Source organism: Mastigoproctus giganteus, chromosome 11, assembly GCF_048544385.1.
Source record: "Mastigoproctus giganteus isolate SK-2022 chromosome 11, ASM4854438v1, whole genome shotgun sequence".
Classification (NCBI taxonomy): domain Eukaryota; kingdom Metazoa; phylum Arthropoda; class Arachnida; order Uropygi; family Thelyphonidae; genus Mastigoproctus; species Mastigoproctus giganteus.
In genome coordinates, this window is record NC_143585.1 from 123,813,347 (window position 1) to 123,838,004 (window position 24,658).

Here is a 24,658-nt window from a genome sequence, read left to right on the forward strand (position 1 = left end):
TGTTGTTTAACTTATTTGGAAGGGATGTTGCTGCTTACTGGGGTGAGACACAAATCCTTTTAAAATCACTTTTCTCTTCTTTTGAAGTAATGGCTTGGTTAAAAGTGGCTGCCCCGGAAATTTTTCCTTACTTTTCCTTTGCTTGGCCATAATGTGCGATGCTGTTTTCACATGTTGGTCGATCTGAAATTTTTTCTTGCATGGAATGTTCTTTTTGCAAACAGAGAACATAATAATGCCATCCATAGTAAAAATTTTTCTGTGATTGGCAATCCACAATTCCATATGATGTTTTGTAACAGATTTAATTTTTGGCATGTGTAACAAAAACATTTAATGTGATGTAGTCAATAGTGTGAGAATGAATAGCAAAGTACCATTACAACTGTGGGATATTTACATGTTTATTTTAATTTATTTTTTCTTTCCTTTCATTTGCTAGCACTATTTTCTCGATTCACACATTACTCTCTCTTTCCAAGACCGTTTTCTCACAGAACTACCGGTTATTTTGTAACTTTGCCACCTGTTGGGCAACACTCTTCAGTGGCCCTTCTATCTGTCATTTTTGGTGCATCACTACTGTCCTCCCGCAACTCCAGAACAAAGGTTCTCCACTGGAACATCTCCATCTACCTGATTTCCACTCTCTGATAGGTGTAATAGGACTTTTAGTCTCTAGAGCAGAGTTTCCGGCATCTCCCCTTCCCCATATTTCTCCTTCAACCCATGCACGGTACTAAGTACTATAGGTTTTGATACCTTTCTTGTTTGGGGATTTCAAAAAAAAATCTGAAATTGCTTAGTCTCTTTCACTAATTTTACATACTGCCTCCGACTTTGCTTGCTTGAAGGTCCAGATGGTACCATTTGGCACAATGGTATGATTCTTATGTTTTACTACATATGGCATGGTTTACAGTGAAAGTGCTTACACTCAACAACCAAAAATAAACGTATTTTCTTCAGTTTTCTGAAATTACAAGGTCTCTGCTGATTGCCTCCCCTCAACATACACCTACTCTTTCTTCTACGTATTCTTCCTTTCTAAAACAACAACAAAATAAAAAAATATATATACATATACAAACATAACATCAACTTTATATAACATTTGGATCTTACAAAATGTTTCCCACACTGATTTAAGAAATTTTCCCATGCCCAGTGAAATATCCCACACACTTTAATTGCAGTGTAATGACTTGTTACGTAGTTCTGAGATAAAGTTAAATATGCAGTAATGACTACGATATGCAATTGCTTATAACCCAAAGTCTAGTGATTATGAAGAAGTAGAGGAAAAACATCCTCATCCGTTTGGTGTGTCATAGTGATTATGATTTTCTGTGGTGGCAAGTGTGATCTTGCTGTTATGCCATTACAAAAACACAAAAAGACCAAACTGACAAACTTTTGGTGACTGTAACAGTAAGATCATAATATCCCACTGTTACAAAAAAAAAAAAAAAACTGACAAGATTGTCAGTTTGGTCTTTTTGTGATGGTGAACAGCAAGATCACAATCACTGAAGAAGTGGAGGAGAAAAATCTGCAAAATGTGAGATTGTTACTCTATTAGTAATAGATTCTAAACTTGATGGACGTGAAGTGCTTTCATTTCAAGTACTTGGAGTGAGGAAAGTCAATGACATTGGAAAAAAAGAAAAGTACTTAGAAAACTTTGTTGTTATGCTATACGGGGGGTGTGGCAAAAAAGGTTGGTGCTGTTGCAGTCATGTTCAATGAGTGTGAAAATAGTAGTAATAGTGGCATGTGATGCAAGAAAGCAAGTGTATTAGCTTATGCAGCATCAGCCAAAAAAAAAAAAAAAAAAATCACACCATTCCTTCCAAATGCCTGTCAAGTTCCTCCTTAAATTTATTCAACCTATCAACTTCCACAATGACAGATGGAAGTTTGTTCCAGCAATTAACCATCCGCTGGCTAAAGGCAAATTTCCGCACATCTATTCTACATCTGTCTTTTCTTAATTTTAATTTATGCCCCCTTAGGTTCGTAATCTCAACAAGTGGAAGGATCCCATCAGAATTCAGCGTGTTCAACCCATTCATGGCCTTATACACCTCAATCAGATCACCGTGCAGGTGCCTAGTCTCCAGCCACTGCAATTTGCAGAACTTAAGCCTCTCTTGGTAAGAGGATCCCTTCATTCCACTCACCAATCTTGTTGCCCTTCTCTGTACATGCTCAAGCAAATCTACGTCCTTCCTAAAATTAGGCCTCTAGACCTGTACTCAAGGCGTTGCCTGACCATTGCCTTATACAGAGGGACAATCACCTCCTTTTCCCTGCTAGCAAAATTCCTATATATCATTGACAAAACCCAATGACCTTAGTCCTAAGCCATCGACACTAAGCCTGATATACCTTCATCAATATCATTGATAAATATACAAAACAACAGTGGACCCAACACCGAACCCTGTGGGACTCCACTAATAACATTAGTCCACGAAGAGCAGCACCCATTGATTACCACCCTCTGTCTTCTCCCACTTAACCATCCTTTTATCCATTGTAGCAACTTACCCTTAATACCATTCTGCTCCAATTTGTACAATAGTCTTCCACGTGTAACAATGTCAAAAGCTTTCCTGAAATCCAAATATATGATATCAAAATTATTTTTTGCATCCAGTTCCTTTGTTACCAACATCATAATATTCAATCAAATTTGTCAGACAAGACTTTCCCTTAACAAACCCATGCTGTGTCTGAATTATTTCTGCAGTCTTGTCTAGATGATCCTGCAATGCATCTTTAACCAGTGACTCCATTATTTTACCCGGAACAGAAGTTAAACTAACTGGTCTGTAATTACTCGTGTCACCCTTCAATCCCCCTTTGTGAATTGGGGATACAACTGCATATCTTCAGTCGGTGGGGACCTCCCCCGAGTCCAAGGATGCTCTCATAATTATGTCTAAGGGTTTGCTTAGTTGCTTTGCCGCCTCCTTTAATATAACTGGATAGATCCCATCCACCCCAGGAGCCTTTCTTATGTTTAACTTCAACAATTTCTCCTCCACTTTGCTCTCAGTTATTACAAAATCATTTAAGCACTCTGCTACAATTTAATAACCTTCTGCCATTTTCAAACCTTAATAACTCCTCATGTGTGAATGTAGATGCAAAATACTCATTCAGTTTGTTTGTTATCTGAGAGGATCATCAACAGTCGAACCATCGATATCAAGTGGACCAATCAGATTCATCCCCTTCCTTTTAGAGTTTATATAAGTAAAGAAATCCTTGCTGTTTTTCTTAGCATCCTTTGCCAAAGATTTCTCGTAATCTGCCTTTGCCTGCCTAACCTCCTTTGTGACCTGATTACAGACTAGCTTACATTTGCCATAGGCTTCCGAGTTGCTTGATAATTTATATGCATCCCATGCATTTTTCTTCTCTGTCACGAGTCTCATTAGTTCATTTGATAACCATTTAGGCCTAAATCTTGAACAATATTTCTTAATAGGTATGAAACTTTTAGTAACTTCCACGATTAATTCCTTGAATGCTTCCCACTTAGAATTTACTGTTGGTAAGATCGTCAGTTGATCCCACTGTACAGAATTTAAAAACTGTCTGAGACCACTGTACTCACCTTTACGGAAGCAAAAACCCTTTCCTCTACCCTGATGGTAATTATATCTTTAAGTAAATCCCACATCAGTACACTGTGATCACTGCCACCTACTGGTTCCTTTATCTGCAAATTCTTAATACACGAATGATCACTGCTGATAACCAGATCAAGAGTATTACCCTCTCTGGTTTCCTCTCGAACATGCTGCTGCAGAAAACAATCATCCAATAAATCCACAAAAGTCTTACTAGTGGGTGAGTGACCAACCCACAAGTTCCAGTCAATATCTGGGAAGTTAAAATCCCCCATTATAAGACATTCTGATTTACTAGCCCACTATTTCTCTGTATAATTGTTCATTGTACTCATTCGAGTCATTAGGCCTATAACACACTTCTACTCTTATTTTTGCTTTCGCGGTGCTTATTTCACACCAAACTGACTCAACAGTGCACTGTTCATCTATATCAACTGGATGTACTTCTTTTGATTTTTTTTTTTCTTAATTAACAGCATGACATCTCCTCCCTTCCTATCCTGTGTATCCTTTCTGTACACATTGTACTCCCAAATTCCAATTCTGCATTCAAATATCAGTGTGACACGATGTCTCTGATATCCCAACAATATCTGCCTTTGATGTCTTGACCAACACATCAAATTTATTTACTATACCACCTATTCCTATTCACCCTGACACATCCCATATACCCACCTGTTTCACGATGACTGCCATCAGTCCCTGATAACCCCAGCACCCTTTGTTCCAGGTCGCTACTTATTCTAATAGAAGTTGTGCAAGAATCACCTTCACCTCTGCCGGCGGATACTTTTAACCTTTTAGTCTGTGAATCCCCCCCCCCCCCCCAAGCTAGCAGTTTTCCAACACACCTAGCACTGCCTCGATAGCATCAGCAAATATTCTTGCACCCTTTCTATTTAAGTGTACCCCATCCCTGTAGAAGCAGTCTCTTCTATTAACAAGCATAGACCATGCTGAAAAAAATTCTACCCCTTGAGCCTTGCACATTTCCTCCAGTGCCGAATTGATTGACAAGGCTCTCGTGATGTACTCCTTCCTATCGTCTCTGGGCAGAATTGGAGACACTTTCAAATTTAACCCTAATTCACAACTTTTTTGCAACCTTGACCTGTACTTGTTAAGTAAATCTGCAGATCTCCTACTCTTAATGTCATTGGTGCCAACATGTACAACAGTATCACCTTTTTTGCCCTTAAAAGATGATATATGCTTTACAACGTCATCAACTTTTGACTCTTGCAGACATACCCTGGTCCTGTTCCATCTATCCTTTTTACACAATATATTCCCTGTCTCCCTGACAGTAGAGTCACCAACAATAACTAGTTCCTTTGTGACCAGTGCATTCTGCCTTGGAGGTTGCCGCTGTGTTGCCTGATGCCCAGGAGTGAGCTCTGGTGTTGAGTTGGGCAGCTGAGAGCTTGACGAACCCTTCATATTAATTACTTCGAGGGCATCTACCCTACACCTCAAGCTCTCATAGATGCCCAGTAGAACACTGAGTTGATGCCTAATTTCCAAATAAGTGGAAGTGTTATGTAGTTCAAAGTTCCTCCAGGTTCAGAGATTTTCCAGTAGACTGACAAGTTGCAATTAACAACCAGTTTCATTAGTAATGTTAATGTTCCCTGTCACTATTTTGCAATGGAGCAAGGAACGAATATCAAATTTTGTTTTAACTAGGAAAACATGCAACAGTAATATATGAAATTTTAAAAACTTTATGATGATGTGACATTGTCACAAATTTCCAAAGATTTTCCATGGTGACACCCCAAAGACATTCAAAATTCTGTGACACACCACCACAAAAAAAATGTTTGATGGTATTTACATATCTTTTAGAAGGGGAATGGAAAAAACAACATATTTACATTTATAAACAAAAACATTTAATAAAAAGATTTTTCAAGTTTAGTGGCTCACATGCTTGGTGAGTTACAAATTTCTTTTATGTTAGGATGAATGTGGGTCAAATTCACTCACATTTTCTGATTTAACATTTCTAAACTTCCGTATTTCACTGTTTTTATATTGGTCATCACAAGAATAGGTGGTTGAAAACTGCAACAAAACCAACAGAGCTCATTTAGCCAAATTAGAAAAATCTTATTGCACGGAAATCCAGCTGTCCAGATCATTTTCTTGGTATGTTAACTTAGATGGCCCAAGAAGTGGGTGCCCATCAACCTCTTGAAATGAGGACAGAGTTGCAAAAGTTTGAGAAATTGTGGCAAGAGAGTGTCATTTGACCCTCAGAATGAAAGTTGATGAGTTGGACATGAAGAAGGAGACAATTCATCAAATTCTGCTTGAAAATATAGGGAAAAGAAATGTCCATGCAAAACTAATGCCATGCAGCCTCACGGATGGGCAGAAGCAACAAAAAGCATCATCATGTGAAGACTTCATCATGACTTGTCAAGACAATCCATCCTCATTTCATTAACTGTATTGTCACTGGAGATGAGTGTGGGTGTTTCTTTCTGCCCAAAGAAGAAGCATCAGAGCATTCAGTGGATTTTAAACACATCACCAAGGCCCAGAAAGTTTCATTTACTGAAGTCCAGGATCAAGATGAAGCTGGTCATGTTTTTCGACAAATCCATTTGCAAGGGATTTGTACCTGAAGGGGAGTGTGTCAATGCTGTGTTCTACGTACAGGTGCTTCAAAAGACTGTTGAAGTGCATTCCTAGGTGAGGCTGCAATTTTGAGAGAAAAGCAGCTGCTTCTTGTTGCATAACAATGCCCGTGCCTATTCCACACTTGTTCTTAAGACATTTCTGAGAAACATGGCATTGTGCAGATCAACCAACTATCCTACTTTCCTAATTTGGCACCAGTGGATTCTTCCTGTTGCTCAAGGCGAAAACTGCCTCATGGGAAAGAGATTTCAGTATGTTTGAGGATATAAAGAAAAATTCAGTCAGGTAGTGATTACTTTGAATAAAAATAAAACCATTTTTGAGCTCCTCTTCATTTTGTGTTCTTTTTAATGCACCAGTCCTTGAATTTTATTACCACACCTCGTATAAATCAAAAATGAATTTTACTGTTTTTTTATTTATTTATTTGTTATTAGTATATTTATGGTTTTTCCCTCTTACCCTCTCTTTTCTTTGGAACTTAAGTCTTGCAAATGCAGTGTTGCCAAACACGTTACTGTAGAGGAACATATCCCACCTATGTTAGGTGCGGGACGCCTGTATTCAGTCTCCTTATAATGTGGTCATTGATAATAGTCAAGTGTAGAATAAGAAGAGTTACAGAAATTATGCTAAAGACATACACTGATATAGAGGTAACACATCATAAACCAGTATATCATCTGAACAACTTACATGACCAAAGTAGTGGGAGTGCTAAAAAAAATTAGCACACTATTGTACAGTATGACTGTATAGTAGTGAGTTATAGGGAGGTGTTATACAGTATGACTGCTCCATAACCCCTAAATGCTCCCTGGAGGCAGACAGCATGTGGTAACCAGCAATAGCAGAGCAGAAAAGTGTCTTGATTAGGTTTGAAGTATGTTTCTGCAAGGCAGACTGCGTCAGCAGCCTGAGAGAGAAAGATCTGTTCTGCTGCATCTAGTTTGTTCCTAATGGACTTGATATTTTGGAAGTACACCCTAATAACAAGTATTCATTGAACTTCTGTTCAGACTAGAGGTGTCGTTAGTTGGAATGTTGGAGAGTGAATGGCACGACTTCCCAATGTAAGGTGGACTGGAATTTGACAGGGACCATTGCATGGGGGACTTAGAATAATCTTATCATGGAGGGGTGGAGCTTTAACTGTGGGTCTTAGCAGAGAAGTGGTATGGTCAAAGGAAGTGCTGAGATCATTGAAAATTGTCCAGGAAAGAGACGACTCAGCTGTGAGAGGTGATGTTGCAGATGTGGTTTTGGTGGGGAGGGAGGGAGGTGAGTGGTTCTCATATCATAGAAGGATCTAATCATAGCGCCTATAGCCCAGATCAATTCAATTCTAATTAGATCAAGCAGGTCGCATGTCCATTCAACCCACCTTTAGTCTGAGGTCTTTAGACTTTAGATCTAAAGCAGACGTCGGCAACCTTTTTTGGCTGCGGTTAAAAATCAACCAAAATGTGACTATTAAGAAGACGGTTCGGGTCAATGGGTATTTTCATTTTAAAACAGTCCATTAGTGAATAATAAGATAAATTTTATTGAGAAAACTATTACAATATGCTTTTAAACTCTTTTTAAACTAAACATAAAAAAAAACAAAATTCTAATTCTAATTATTATAAAAACAAATATAATTGTCAAGTTTTAGTTCATTAATAATTTATGAACTTTATTTATAAGCGTTCTCTTCGTTATCAATGGCTCCCCTGATGCTGAATTTGTGACATCAATTTAGTCAAGTCTGATTCATACTTAGTCACCTTAAGACGAATACAAGCATCTGAATCTTCGGTAGTTAATCTGCTCCTATTCTTACTTAAAATAAATTTCATGTGTGAAAATATTTGCTCACATTTATAAGTAGAACCGAACGCGGACAAAAACTTTGAAATCTACTTTCACATTCACTTTTAATGTTCAAAATACAAGTTTTGAACATATTTAGATTGCTTTCATCGATATTTTCTTTCTCATATTGGCTTTTTAGTAAGGGAAAGAAAAGAAATATTTTAGTTTTTATGTCAGTTTCAAATAATATTAATTTCAAACAAAAACTCTTCCTTTCCTCATACATTTTCAAAATCGTGTGGTTATTTCCTTGGAGTCGTACATTGAAATCATAATGGTTCATTATGTCTGTTAAGAACAAAAGTCTTAAAAACCATTGTTTATCATTGAGTTCGAGATCATTTTCACCGATTTCATAAAGAAATATTTGTATATTATCAAAGCACTCTACAAATCTATTAAGAACTTTGCCTCGACTTAACCATCGTATTTCAGCATATAACAGCAAATCTCCATATTTCGATTCAGTTTCCTCCAAAAAAGCTTTGAAGCGCCTCTGTGTTAATGCAGATCATGCTACTATTATGTTTACGATCTTAACAACCTTTTCCATTACATCCTTAAGTTGTTGCGTAGATGCATTTGCAAATAAATTTTCTTCATGTATGATACAATGGAACGATAAAAGTGGGCGGCCAAGTTCATTTTCCATTAGTTTCACAAATCCAACATTTTTTCCTCTCATAGCTGGAGCACCATCAGTTGTTATGGAAAACAATTTACTTTTTAAATCCAATATTTTCCCATTTTTGAAATTTGTAAACTCTTGTACTTGACGCAAAATATCAATGCCTTTGGTCGTGTCATTCATTGAAGCAAGAACGCATAGTTCTTCATTGACGTTCAAACTATTTATTGATGCAAATCTAATAATAATTGCCAGCCTAGCCATACTATTTACATCGGTACTTTCATCGAGTGCAATGCTAATTACATCACTAGATAACAAATCATTTTTGACCTGTGCATCAATATTTTTTGCCATATCTTTAATGTGACGCTGAACTATTCTGGCCGACAATGGCATTTCTTTAATTCTCTCAATTATTTGTTTTTTATTTGCCAAGTCATTGAATAAGTGTTCGGAACAATTTATGAATGCGTTTTTCAAAAATTCGCCATCTGTAAACGGTTTTCCGTTGGTACCAATACTAGGAGCTGCAACAAAGCTGGCAGATGTAGCGTAATTGTGGCTGGTAACAAATCTCTTCAAAAATTTATTTTGTTTTCCATAATTTAATACACATTTAGCAATGTATTCATATTTTTCATCATTTGGCATTTCACTCATATCTTTATGTTTTGAAGAAAAGTGTCGCTCAATATTGTAAGTCCTGACGGTAATTATATCTGTACATAAAGTACGTATCAATTTATCCCCATTTTCCATACATCCATACCTTTCAGTCCACACATCTTGAAATAATCTCTTTTTTGCTGTTTGTTTGTCCTTGGTAATAAAAATAATTATTTCGCTTAGGTAACTGTTCTCGCGCTTCTGAACTGAACTACTGTTTATTCACGTTAAAGACGAAGTAAACGTAAACAAGAGTAGATGCGTGATCAGCAGGTGGGCAGGACTCCTATTGGTCAGCTGCAGGTGGCACGCAGTCAGAGCGCCCAGACGACCAATAGGAGTGAATAAACGTTTGTCAAGTAATGAGATTCGTTTGGACAATGTCGCTGTATTCTGCCTATGTTCATTTCTGCAACTTTGTAATCAAACCAAAATGTTAATCTTATTATTTATATTTTCTCAAAGTGTTTGTTTCATGTTTATGTTTTATAATTTATTTTTATATATTATACTTTATTTGCGGAACTCAAGTGGGTCACTTGGTGACCCGTGGGTCATAGGTTGCCGACGTTAGTCTGAAGTTTAGTTTATGATGTAGACGAGATATGAAAATCCCACTAGGGGGCCTGACTTGATGGCTCGCGTTGAAGGTCGTAAGTGTACTTTCATCTGGTTGTGTGCAATGGGATGGACTTGCAGAGGCGGGAATAGGTTGCATCTATCAGAGAAACTTGCAAATCTGCCTGGGCTTGTAGTTCAGGTTGGACAGACCAAGAAAAGGGCATTGATGGGGGGGACACTGCAACATTTAGTTTGTAGAAGGTGTTTCTTGTGGTCTGGTAGTGGAAATTGCAGTGTGGAAGAATCAACTGGTTCAAATATCGAATTCACACTGACATGAATCCCAGGCCTTGTGAAAATGAGAAGTGTGAGAGAGGTATGACAGGATGAGCAACTGGCATTGCATGATAATGCGAGAAGTTGCATGTGAGGGTGGAAATAAAGATTCCTTTTGAATTCTTGGCACAGAGGAAGCATTCTCAGCAGTATAGAATCTGTTGTCAGTATTGTATCCAGGTATCAATCATAGGCAGCATAACGACCAGGTTTTTGAATGTTTTTATTTAGATAGACATAGGAACACTTAAGGCGGAAACACACTATTATCACCTCACAGGAGCAATATATCTCATTTAGTGTATTGCTCAGAGATGCACTGTTGTCATTGGCTGTATTCACAAGATAACATGTCGGTCTACAAGACCAAATCATGTTTTCAAGAGTTCACATTTTTCTGTTTGAACAGAAATTTCGTAAGGGATGATAGCGTGACAAGAGGAAAATGGAAGAAATGGTAATAGAAAATTAAATTACAAGTAAATAATGCTGTTTTGAGTGCACAAGTAAGAATATCCGAAAACAATTAACAACATCAAGGATGTTGCTCCTGTGCCTATTGTGAAGCACCCTCCACTTCAACCAGCTACTCTAGGTTTGGATCAGAGTAAATGCAAAAAACTTTGGGTGGTGCATTATGGCCACAGAAGCCGATGCGTCAATAACTAACAAAAAAAAAAAAAAAAACTGGAAATGTCCAGTCACACAGATGTTCAAAAATGACAAAGGAGGAAAATAGACCAAAAGTATTACAATTAACAAATTTAGAGGATGAAGAAGTCTATCATTTCAATTTGTACATAATAATTTCTTACAAGTTCAATTTTTAGGGTTGAGAAGTAGTTTTTTGTTATTAAATTTAATTAAAAAATGTTTTGTATTTTGACAGAATAAATCCTTATTCAAAATTAAACCTACACTATTTCAACTTTCCTTAAACATACAATTAATTTTTCGTTAGCGCTGATTGAATTTTGAAATTGCGTATTTTGCCCATGTATGTCATCCTTAACTAGATTGTATAGGAAATTAAATTCTTCTTTATTCATCTTAAAACAATTTTCTTCTTCTAAGTCCTGCAGTAAATGATGGAATTTGCTTTTTTCTGTTCTCTTCCAGTTTACGTCATGTATTCATTGCATACTCTCTTTTGTTTTCTCGGCTATAAGAAAAAGCACATGCATTTTCTAAATCTTCAAATTTTGAAGAAGTGGATGAACTGTTGCAGTTCATTTCACTTCATGTTGTTCTCTTTCCTCAAAGAGAACAACACATATATGAAGTGATAACAGTGTGTTTCTGCCCTTATATGCATGGTTAAGGGGACATTGCCCCCCACTCGAATACACCCCTGTCTGATATTATTATTATTGGTCATATGGTGCAAGGAAGCCTGAACCACCAAAAAAAAAAAATTCTGAATTGCCCTGAGAGAGAGAAGTAGAAGGAAATCACCAAGAAAGAGAAGAATGATGATATTCAGCTAAGGGCCCTGGTGTGCCAAGCCCATACTCACCAGATGTGAGCTGCCACTGACTGTCAGTGAAGTTTGTTTCTGTAAGTGTGGAATCTCTCTTTCGTTGGTTGGTAATTGACATCAGTTGCTTTCTTTGGGTTCTTGAGTTTATGTGAATGATGAGTTTTTGTGGGAAGTTTTTGCCCCTTTCCTGACTGTTTTTGGAAACCAATTAGAACAAGGATATAACACCTACTGTTCAGTGTTTGGCTATTCTTCAGGTTCGTTCCTACCTGGATCTATTGACAGAGGGCTGGAACTTGATTTTTTGGTACATTCAGGGCAGACAGACTGTAATGGCCGTTGGGTAATTTTTATATAATTTAAGATTGTCTGAATTTAGGTTGGTGAGCTCACTCGAATCTGCTAGCTTACTCAGTTCAGTCTTATTGTAGGTGTCAAGGAGTATAAATTTCATCTCCTTGTTTCCTTTGTGTAGTGTTATGATACTGTCTTGTAACTCTGCCAGTTGTGCTTTTGTGTCCATAATCTATTTTCACTATAGCTTTTGATGAGGGTTTCCTGAAGTTTAATAATTCATTTTCAAGCTGATTAATTGTAGTCATCAACAGTTCAGTGCTCTCAACAGCTGCATTTGTGGTCCCTGAAATTATCAAACTGGGTTCAGATATCCTCTGTTCTAGGAGTTCATCAGGTTTCGCACCTATGTTGTCCTTTCTGTGTGGCTGTGAGTCCTTTAACCATGTAAACTCAGCAGGAAGTTGCAAGATTGCGATTTGAATTTGGTTAAAAGAATCACTTAGCTGATGAAAATCATGGCAAGATGTGCACTCAGAGTCAATTTGTGAATTAGGTGAAGTGCCATTGATATTCCTCGAGTTGTTTCCTACTCGTTTGTAAAGCTCACATTTCCAAGAATTTTTAATTTTTTTCGCAAGTTTTTTCAATCAGTGTATGGACTACATGGCTCACAAAGACAAACGTCTTTGCAAGAAGTACACATGAGGACAGTCAACTTGATGACAATACCCTGTACAAGATGTAGCTTCGCTCATGCCTGCAGGAAACCATAGAAATTTGCCATCAAGGATTATCAGTGTCCTTGAAAACACTGAATGCAGAAAGTCGCTGAAGGCACAGTGAGTGAGTGAGGAGTGGGTAAATGAGCTGAGGTGCAAATTACAGCAACTGTTCAGATAGACTTAATGTCAGCTCATGTGGGCAGGGGAGTCTGGTGCTCTCATTCTAGGAGAAAACAAAAGGACAAATTGCCAAGTAATACTGAAAATTCTAAAATTTACCTGAATCGAATTAAGAGCTACTTTGATTACTTGACTAGCTAGTGCACTGTGCGATGAGGAATTGGTTGTGACAATATCACTCTGTAACAGATTGTCTAGATAACCTGAAAACTGGAGAACTGAGGAGCATAATACAAGCACATGTTCACCACTTTGCATACTGATTCTACAACATGCTGAAATTCCTAAGATCTAGTCCATGGTTCTTCTCTAAATTTTTATAGTTGTGCCCTCTGATTCTTCTTCCTCCTTATTCATTTAATTAATCCCTCAGGGCTTTATACACTTCATTTAAATTCCCCATCCCTTCCCAAGGTGTCTAGTTGCCTAGCTCTTAGACCACATCTTCTAAGTCATTCCTTGTAGGGATTATGCTTAGTACTCTTCACCAATATGGTCACCCTTCTTTGCACCTTCTCTAGAAGTTCTGTATCTTTCTTTAGATCTGGACTCCAGACCTGGGTGCCAATAAATCATAGAACACTAATGTGCTCTTCTTGCAATGTGCTTCCGCTGCATGTTGAACTTTGTATCTTTCTCATCCTGAACGTTGTTTAGTTACTCTTACTCCAGTAAACTTTTTTTTGTAAACTTTTCTTGGTTTCTATTCCTTGAGTGTAATACTTTGCATTTGGCAGCATTAAACTTTAACTACCAGTATTTTGGCCCATATCTGCAGTTAGTCGAAATCCTTTTTAAGCAACAAAGCCCATTTTTGATCATTAACAACCTTCCCAACATTTAAGTTATTAATGATCTTTGAATGCTTCCCTTGTGTTCCCTCATCAGTATCATTTAGGAAGGTAAACAGGAGGTAATCAGTCTATCTCTGAAGGACTCCACTTACTACTCCAGTTTACTTTGAAGAATATCATCTGGCACTTCTCCTTCAGCCAACATCTAATCCATTGATGGATCTTCCTGTTATCTGACCTGCTCTAATTTATACAATAACCTCTCTAGGAATTATGTCGAAGCCTTACTAAAATCCAGGTGTATAACATTGGTGTTGTTTTTTGTATCCAACTACTTTATAACATCATCATAAATTTGAATCAGCAAGATTGCCCTTTCACAGATCCTGTTGAGAGACATATTTAGAATACTATTGGTGTCAAGATAGCCTTGTATTGTGTCTCTAACTACATTTTCCTTAATCTTACCAACCACAAAAGTCAAACTCATTGATCTCTAGCTATCCATCACTTCTTTTGCCCCTCTCTTATGGAATGGGAAGACAGTGGCACTTCTCCTGTCCAAGGGAATAATTCCTAAATTAAATGATTACCTCATTAACATTACTAATCGTGGACACACTCATTTGTTGCCTTTTTCAGTAAGGCAGCAAGTGTAAAGCCCCAGGATGATAAATACCATCCAACCATGGGTATACACTCTCTCAGCTTTAGTAACTTATCAAATAGGTGCTTTTTTATTATTGTTGCATCGCTTATTTTACAGTCGTTCAATTCAGCATCATTATTCTCCCTTGGCGCTCGTGGTTTCAACAGTCAATGTAATTATGAAATATCTGTTCAATGGGGCTACCATTTATGGTCGGATAGTCAATTATGCTACCACTTTGATCCTACAAGGTTCCTCCTGAATTTGCTCTCTCTTTTTGTAATTCATATATGGATGCAAAAAAAAAAGCTTTTGTATTCATATAGTTATTCTCAACTTTTGCAAGTCTTACCTGCCAGTGGCTTTATTTATTTATTTGTAGATATCTGCTTGTAATTATCATATGTAAACAGCATTAAGTGGTAGCTCATAAGTGCCCCCATGTTTTTTCTTTTGTCAAGTTACATTTTTTAACTGTCTTGTCATCCATCCATTTTGGCATCTTTTTTGCAGTACGTTTTAACTGGTACATTTGTACCAGTTAAAAACAGACAAGGCACCTTGTTTGAAAAATTGGTGTGTGAGAAATTTATCCTGGAGGTCAGTTTTGTGACCTCCTGGATAAATCCCTCAATCACCAATTCCCATAATTGCATTAATAATTACATCTTTAGCAATATAGTAATAATTATAGTTAATAGAGCTCAAGAAATACTAGTGCACATAGTTATTTCCACTTCCCCTTCTATAATTTTAAAGCACTGAAATTTCTTTAGGTGCAATCCATTTTATGACATTATGATCACTCACTGCTTTCAGTTCCTGAAATGTCATACAGTTGTCAAGGATATTTGATTCTCTAATGGATTGAAATAAATTGTAGTCACCTAGTTGATTCAAGAAACTACTCCTGCTATGTGTGCTGCATGTTCATGCTTTCCAGTTTATAAGATGGAATTCAGTTGCCTAAAGAGATTTTTATTGTACTGTTCACAGTTGTTTGGTTTGTAACACATTCACTATTATCTTCCTTTCATTTCAGTATCTGCCTGGACTTTATCAGATTCTGGCAACTTCCTCCGTTACTTTCAAGCAGCCTACCAGCTTCCCCCACCTATTCACTCTGACCTATTTTTCTTGAACACGCTGCACTCACCAAAATGAAATTCATCATCTCCATTTCCAGATGGTACCATGGTTTTCCTAAAATATTAGTGTTAGTTGATATGGTCAGAAGTTCATTCTCACTCATTTACTATACAGACAGGTTAAGTTTTTTTTTTTTTTTTTAACTACCCTGATGTATTCATCAGGTACAGTTATATACCAAAGCCTTTCTCTGTCGTATGTAGCTACTGGACATTGTTGTCTAATTGGATCTTTCCCTATAAAATTACAATGTATCCCACAAGTATTAATGATAATGATGAAGCTATATCAGGCTGGTTTAATGTCTAAGTCTGCAGATGATACAAAGGTTGGCAGGGTAGTTAATGACATTAAACAAGGTATACCCATACCACTGCAACAAGATCAAGAAAAATTAGGCAGATGGGCTGAGAAATGGCAGTTGAAGTTTAACATTGACAAATGCAAGCTACTGCATATTGGGTAACAGTAATCCCAGATGAACATATAAACTGTGTGATAGATACTGCAATCAAGGTAAGGGAAAATCAAAAAGATCTGGAGGTAACTGTCCATTCAGATCTGAAGTGCTCTGAGAAGCACAAACAGGTTGCCAGGACAGCTCATGGGGTTTTGTCAGTGGTATACAGGAAGTTTGCTAGCAGGGATAAGGAGGTGATTATCCCTTGTACAAGGCAATGCTTAGGCCACACCTTGAATACTGTACCTGGTCTGGATGCCTCATTTTAGTTAAGAAGGATGTAGATCTGCTGGAACAGGTACAGAGAAGGGCAGTGAGTTTGGTGAAGGAAATAAAAGGTGTCTCTCCAAGAAAGGCTTCAGTTCTACAAATTGCAGCATCTGGACACAAAGTTGATCTGATTGAGGAGTTGGAAAGTTTTTTTTTTAAGCCTGATGCTTTATATGTTTGTTTCCTTGCAACATTTGCTGATACTAATAGTACTCTCAAGTAGATGCAAGTGTAACTTTGGTTGATACAGAATCAGTTATACCGGAGACTTCTTTATTTTCCCCCAGTTATCAGTTTCCTGTAGCTGTTAAGACCCATACGCTTCTCCTCTAAATGTGAATTCCATCCTTACAAAATAAATTCCCTCTATTAACATGTTCACTGCCTTTACAGCACTAAGAGTGATGTGCCACAATGCACATGAAATTAAAAGCTACTCAGTACTGGCACACTGATTGAATGTTTTGCAATGCTTAGCTTTTGTTTATTGATTTGGCATACAGTTTTATTTTTTCTTTGCTTGTGTTGATGTTAGTTTATGCACATGATATAAACTTTTTATAAAATTTTAAATTTGTTCTGATTTACAGCTCAGCACAAACATAAGAGTTTGCTTTTAGCAGTGAATTCCAAACTTCATTTTCAATCATTATTTACAAATTTTTGGAATGCTGTGGATATAGGAATGCTGATTTTTTTCAATATTCCAAAAATTATGGCACATTGAATGGGTTCTCTCACATTTAGGTGGAAGCAAATGTGTTAAATAGGGTGGGCCAGGCTGAGGAAATGCCCTCCCCCCCATCCATAACCCTTGCAGAATCCCTCAAATCTCATCATAATTCCTTCCACACGTGGAAGGAATCATGATGAGATTTGGGAGGAATTCTGCTGGGAGTTCATCTGGGAGGAATTATGGAACAATAATATTTTTATCTGTTTCACAGAATTTTTGCAGTATGGCTTTATATTTCTTGACCAAATTGCCAATTGATTTATTAAGTCTTAAGCTTTGTTTTAGTTCCCACATGTGTAACCATATGCTCTTTAGCTCCCTTAAGAACTGACAACTGATTCATAATATAATCAGTTTTAGTGTCTGGTAGATATATCTTGGTTAGAATATGTCCTCAGGTTCCCATTCTCAGGCAGTGATTGAATTGACTACTAAAATTACTTCACTTGGAACCAAATTACCATCTAATGATCCATTCCCAATACTTTAGGAGACTATCCCTTGGCTTAGTAGTGTGGATATTAAAGTAATTGCCCAGCCCCTGAGATTTGTCACTCTCCAGGGCAAGCACCCTCGCTTTTTCAGAGACTCATAATTTCATTAGTAAGCCAAGTTTTGACATAAGCTTGTTGTATTCCCTAAAACTTAAGTGTGAATGTATCATCATCAGCTAGCGACAATTTGGCATATTCTTGAAATAGGCATCTGGGGTTGGGCATATTCATAATATAAATTTTTAGTAGTTTACACCAACCTTGCATTAAAATAATAAAACAAAAAACAAAATCAATAGTTTAATAACTGGTATTACTAATTTACAATAAATTACTATTTACAATTTCTTACAAAGTATATAAAAAGAAAAAAAATATTATAAAATACAATAAAATATACAGAATTAAAAGCGCTAAAATCTGAAGCTTTCGAAGGCTGCCTTCTTCCTCAACAGTACGCTTTATTTTTGCAGTGCAATCTTAAATACCTGCAGGTTCATGGCACATATCACGTGATTCAATAACACGTGCATTGTTCTCATGCGTAACGGAACCGGAAGTGGCTTGGGAGCGCATCAGGTGAAATCGTTCATCCCCTCCAAGAATCACTGTCTCAAAGAGGGGATGAATCTGCATACCCCTATCTCTATTAATGTTGCTCCCAATAGAACTAATCTGCAAGCTCTCGAGCCACTTGCGGTCCCAAAACCTATGCGCCCGGTTGATGATAGTAGCTTCGTCCGGGGAGATTTGATGTTGCTTCTCCCAATAATGCTCAGCCACGGCTGATTTCACATAATCTGCATTCCTTATCGCCTTTGTGTGCTCCCCCAGATGATCCTTTAAACGACGTTTTGTTTCCCCCACAATCCGGGCACTTAATGCTATAAATGACCCCACTTACACTTTCTTTTGGAATGGGATCTTTCACTTGTGACAACACTGTGTGCAACTTACATCCTGGCAGCTGCACACAGCGTGTCTGATTATCCCGTAATACACGAGCTATTTGCTTGGTTAGACCCAGATAATAGTGAATGTATGTGGTGGCTGTCGGCGTAAAAGCTTCATCTCTCCTCTGTTCTCCTTTGATATACTTATTTATGATCCTCTGGGGGTAGCTACACCTCAGGAGATCCGCCGTGACGTGCTCAAACTCTTCCTTTTTATCCTAGGAGGTGCTACAATGTGATTTAGCTCTGTCTATTAGTGCTCTAATCACACTGTTCTTGTGATGGTTGGCCTGAGCTGAATTATAGTGTGAATTGTTCTCATGACCTTTACACATAGGTTTTCTGTAAACCCTAGTCTTTAAACATGTGCCTTCTCTGTAGACCAACACATCCAAAAACGGTAAAACCCCTCCTTCTTCCACCTCCGAGGTAAAATGTATAAATGGGGAGAAGCCATTAAGAAAATTCAAAACCTCATCTTCACTCCCTTTTCGAATAATTGAGAACGTATCATCTACGTATCTTTTCCACGGACGCATAGGGAGAATCATATCACTAAATATTCTAGCCTCGAGAACCTCCGCCAAATTAGCAATAATCGCACTAATGGGGGAGCCCATTGCTGCCCCATGAACCTGCTTATACATAGTGTTACAAAACACCATAGTGGTGCTTGATAGACATAATTCTATACCTTTACAAATGCCCTCCACGTCTAGTTGGGTCCTACTACTTAAGGTGACATCTTTCTGTAAGGCCATGTGTGCACAACGTACCCCATGGTTAATTGGAATACATGTAAACAGAGATGTCACATCAAAAGATATCATGGTTTCATTTTCTTCTATAGATTGTTCTCTTATAAAATGTACAAAATCCTTGCTGTCCTTAACGCTAAACTCAAAGAGCCCCACTATCGGTGCCAACAATTTGGCCAGGAAACCAGATAATGTATATGTGGGACTGCCTATAAATGAAACAATGGGTCTGCGTGGAACACCCACTTTATGTATCTTATGCAGTCCATAAAACCTCGGTAACTGGCTTCCCATAGCATGCAATAACCAATACCGTTCTTTAGAAATTTTATTATTCTTAAGCCAACTGCATGCCATCCTATTAACCTGGCACTCCAAGTTCAACAATGGATTTTTGCCCATAATCTTATAAGTTGTTCTGTCATTCAAAAGATCCAATGCCTTACTAAAATACACCTCCTTGCCAAGAACCACTGTTACCCTGCCTTTGTCTGCCGGTAAAAACCACAATATTATCCTCCTGCCTGAGACCTTTAAGTGCTAATTTTTGTCTAATGTTAAGATTGGAGGGAACTTTCTTTGCGTGACTTAAAATAGCTATAATTTTATAGTTAATTTAAGCAGTAAACAATTGACTAAAGAACAGGAAGAGGTTTTAAATCTAGGAACTAAGTTCGCAATGATTCCGTCGAAACCGCCCATCGCAGAAGTAGCGATGGGCATTGAGAGAGCGATCAATAGGCTACTTGAGGACATAGCTAATGAAATCCAGACAAGGATAGCAGTTATTTTAAGTCAAGCAAAGAAAGTTCCCTCCAATCTTAACACTAGACAAAAATTAGCACTTAAAGGTCTCAGGCAGGAGGATAATATTGTGGTTCTACAGGCAGACAAAGGCAGGGTAACAGTGGTTCTTGACAAGGTTTATTTTAGTAAGGCATTGGATCTTCTGAATGACAGAACAACTTATAAGATTATGGGCAAAAATCCATTGTTGAACTTGGAGTGCCAGGTTAACAGGATGGCATGCAGTTGGCTTAAGAATAATAAGATTTCTAAAGAATGGTATTGGTCATTGCATGCTACGGGAAGCCAGTTAACTGAGGTTTTATGGACTGCCTAAGATACATAAAGTGGGTGTTCCACTCAGACCCATTGTTTTGTTTATAGGCAGTCCCACATATGATGTGGGACTGCCCACATATTCCACAAAGAGTGGAATGGAGTACATGAAACAGGTGCAAGTGATTGTGCACCTGTTTCATGTACTCCATCCCACTCTTTGTGTGGCATCTGTTGTGCCTGCAAGAATTGTCTAATCTCTGCAGAGCTTCCATTTGCTGGCTTTGCAGAAACAAAATATGAACAGCAATGTCTAGCAAGTGATGGAGAGGAGCATATATCTTTGGGGGGTATGACCTTGAAAATTGTAAGGCATACCATAAAAACATTTTTATTATTATTGGTTTAACCTGTTTTTTATATTTCCCATTTTGTAACTGAATTGTGCAAATATAATTACTTTTTCAATTCAGAAAAAAAATTTAAAAAAAAAATTCTGAATTGCTAATTTAAAAAAAATATATAATTAAAAATTATTTTTTAAAAATTAACAAAAAATACAGTGACATTTGGCATGATTTTATTTGTTCCATTTAGGCATGAGTCATAGAGAGTTAAATCTTTTTGTGTTTTAAATTTTAGTGTGAAAAAGGAAATCACAGGGAGAAGATCTGATGAGTAAAAGGCCACTTACTTTTTCTGATAGAATCCTAATTATCACTGCTTCATCCACTACTCATTTTAAGTGTCTCTGATTATCCTTTCACTCTGATTCCTCTCACTTCAAAAGTTTACTTGTACATACACTATCATTTTCAATACATAAATTATACTATAGCCATATGGTATCTGAGCATTATTCATACATGCATAACTTCACATAAAATTATTTAAATCACATTCAACATACTCAACAGCCTCACCCTGCTGCCTGAACTCAGACATTGCAGAGTGAGTTACTGACCCTGTCCCTGGGAAACAGATCTTCCACTATCTAGAATGTATTCTTATGAAAAATGACTCCACAACACCACCTTACTTCATATGTCATTTTGATGTAAAACTATTTACAATATATATATATACACTCTACTATTTTTCCTATTTTCAATAGTAGTAATAAACAGTAAAAATTTTAAATACTTTTTTCTTCAGAGTTCATGAAGCTCTACCAAATTGTACAAGAGGACAACTCATGGTATATTCTGTGTCTTCTATTTCACCACAAGGACTCTCCTGTATAATGCCTGGCTGAGCATAATCTAGATTTCAGGCCATGTTCTGTTATGATCATTGTTGAAATCAAATAGATTTCAATAAAAAGAAATCTGTTTCTTTTTATTGTCCTCACATCAGGTGTAAAGGCACGTGTTGCCCTTCCTGTGTCAGAACTATTCCATTTATATAGTTAGAGTCTAAACACATCATCTTGAAACCTTACAGACTCTGCTGTTAAATCCTATTTACAATACTCCTTAACCAATTCAGGACAAGATCTCAATTGAGATTATGTATTGTAGCAAACTGCAGTCTTTATAGCAACGGTCAGGTCAGTAGGCTTATACCCAGCAAGTACTTATACCACATCATTTGAGACAGTATGACATGCTTGGGTGACAAGGAGAAGGGTATATATCTGTGCTGATATCAAACTTCTTTTGACAAGAGCATTTTGTACCCACGCACCCCATGCACTGCCTTAAATATGCTGGAAACATGCATATTTACAAATAACTATTGTTTAAAGGAAAATTAGTGTGTTCTGAAACCTTTAGCCTTTATGACAGCTTCTAGTCTCTGTGGAATGCTCTCCACCAGTTTATGATATTTTCTGCCAAATGGGGAAAAATATCAGAGTTCGGGGCTCTGGACTGGCCAGTCCAACTTTTTTTTTTTTTTTTTTTTTTAACACATCCTCAAACCAGTGCATTATAATCAAGCAGTATGACATGGAGTGTTGTCTTGCTGATACAGGTTTGCCTTTACCTGACATGCTGCCACAGTGTAGGTAACTCATTATTGTCTAGATAGACAATATGGCATTCATGGTTTTGTCCAAAACAAAAATGGACCCAGGCCAAGCACTGTTGGAACGGTACAGTCTGGAAGGTAGCATACTCTGGGCATCTGCCACACCCAGGCACAACTGTCATACTGGTCTACCATGACTCATCACTCCTAAGTATTCCACTGGTCTTTGGCACAAGAACAGCAGGCCTTACATCATGCTAGTCAGTATCAAGAATGGTGTAAGGCCTACTGTTTGGGGTGATTAGTGGCTTGTGGGCAACTGCACAACTAGTGTATACATATTGTGGTACCCCATATTGTGTGGCATGCTCTGCACTATACTGGTGCTGAAATGTGTCCCAGTCATCTCACTGAGGGCCTGTGTGTGCTGCAATAATGTTGATTTGAATTCTGATTGGATGATTTTTTGCAGAATTGTCTTTTCAGATTTGGAGGTTTTCGGTCATTTTTTTTTTTTTATGTAAATGAAAACAGGCTGCTTTTAGTACCAGTCCACTTCCATTTGGATCACATTCCCATTTGTCGATCTGGGAATCTTAGATGACATTGAAATGTTATATATAGATTGATTTCTTATTATGGCACCATGTTATCATTATGTGCTGGAACTCTGTTGATGGCAGCATCTTGCATTCAAAATCATACTACTGATTCCTCAAATGAGCATATCTTTAGTTGTATCTGACACAGAGTGCCCAGAAATTAATGGTAGGGCAGTGTGTGTCTGCCTGTAATATTCCTTGTCAGAAACTTCCTCATCTGAGATCCCTGGCTTTAACCCCCCCCACTGTGTTTTTTTTACTCAACTCTGCTAATTGCATGGAACTCATTGACTTCCTCCAGTGTAACTTTCCTTGATGATTTTAATGTTCAAAACTTGAGCTGGCTTCAGTTTTATAGTTAAATCGATCTAGCTGGTTAAGATGCTGAGGCGTTTGCAATTACTAAGGACCTCACACAGCTTGTTCGTTTACCCCCCCCCCCCAGAATACCAGACCACACATTCAACACTCTTGGTCTCCCCTTCACCAATAACCCTTTAAAGTGCATGGTCATTGTTAATGATCTTTTAAGCTCCTCAGATTGCAACTTGGTGTGGTATTTTCTCCAATGGAGCCTCTCTCTCTCTCTCTTTGATATAGCTGTTCTCAGCCTCATGTCATGGAATTACAATGCAAAATGGAATGATTTCTGTATGATTTCAGTTCCTCATTTCCTTGGTTGGATTTTGATTACTGTTTGTTCAGATCACGGCAGTAATATAGGATATTCCGCCATAAAACTTGTCCTTCATCTGAACCTTGGCTTTCCAATAAATGTCTTAAAGCTGTTTGCAATAAGAATGTAGCCAATTGAAATTGGCTTGTACTCAAATCCTGAAATTAACAATCATTTTACAATTGTGCCAGCCTCATTTTCTGCAAGCTGAAAATGAGGCTGGCAGCAATTGTAAAACGGTTATTAGCATTAGTAGAGGCATTTGATGCAAGAAAGCAAGCTTATGCAGCATCAGCCAAAAAAAAAATAAAGTAAAATAAATAAATAAAAAATAACCACTTCCACTTCACCCCTCTGTTCGTTCGAAATACCTGTCCAGCTGAGTCTTAAAAACTTGATTGTGTAAATCTTTACAAAATCAAAACTTGATTTTGTAAAGGCTAAGAATATAAAAATTGCATCTTGTTCCAATGTTAGTTGGGTATTCTGTTGTCTTACTAAAGCTGTTCGTTGTAGCCTTCTATCCATCTATATACTCTCACCTCTGTTACAAACTGATAGTTCTGTTGCATTCACAGCTAAAGCTGACTTACTAGCATCCTTCTTTTCTTCTAACTTTAGAATCAACAATCTTGGTAAATTCAGTGCCTCCCATGGTCTTTTGGTAGAAGTACATTAGAAGAATTCTAAATAATCTTGATGCTAATGACATTTTACTGTTTGTTCCCTGTATCCATGCTCATGAGCTTGTTCCTCTTCTGTGTTGCCTTTTTACACTTTCTGATTCCAGTGGTATTTTTCTTTCTGTTTGGAAATTTGTTCATATACACCAGTCCCTAAAACGGGCAGTATCCATCTCATTCAATTACTGCCCCATAATGCAAGAAAGCAAACTTACATAGCATCAGCCAAAAAAAAAAAAAAAAAAAACCCTTCCCATTTCACCCATCCATTCTCTCCAAATGTTTGTCTAGTTCTGCATTGAACTTATTTAAGTTGTTGACCTCCACTACAACAGATGGAAGTTTGTTCCAACTATCAACCACCCGCTGGCT

The 24,658-nt window shown here is 37.5% G+C and overlaps 1 protein-coding gene across 1 annotated transcript; it reads right to left on the reverse strand.

Moving 5' to 3' along the window:
- Positions 1–8,667: 8,667 nt before the first annotated feature.
- LOC150078412 (SCAN domain-containing protein 3-like) lies at positions 8,668–9,546 on the reverse strand. Its single transcript, XM_090384557.1, has one exon. The coding sequence runs from the start codon at positions 9,544–9,546 to the stop codon at positions 8,668–8,670; it is 879 nt and encodes a 292-aa protein (XP_090240683.1).
- Between the last annotated feature and the right edge of the window lie 15,112 nt (positions 9,547–24,658).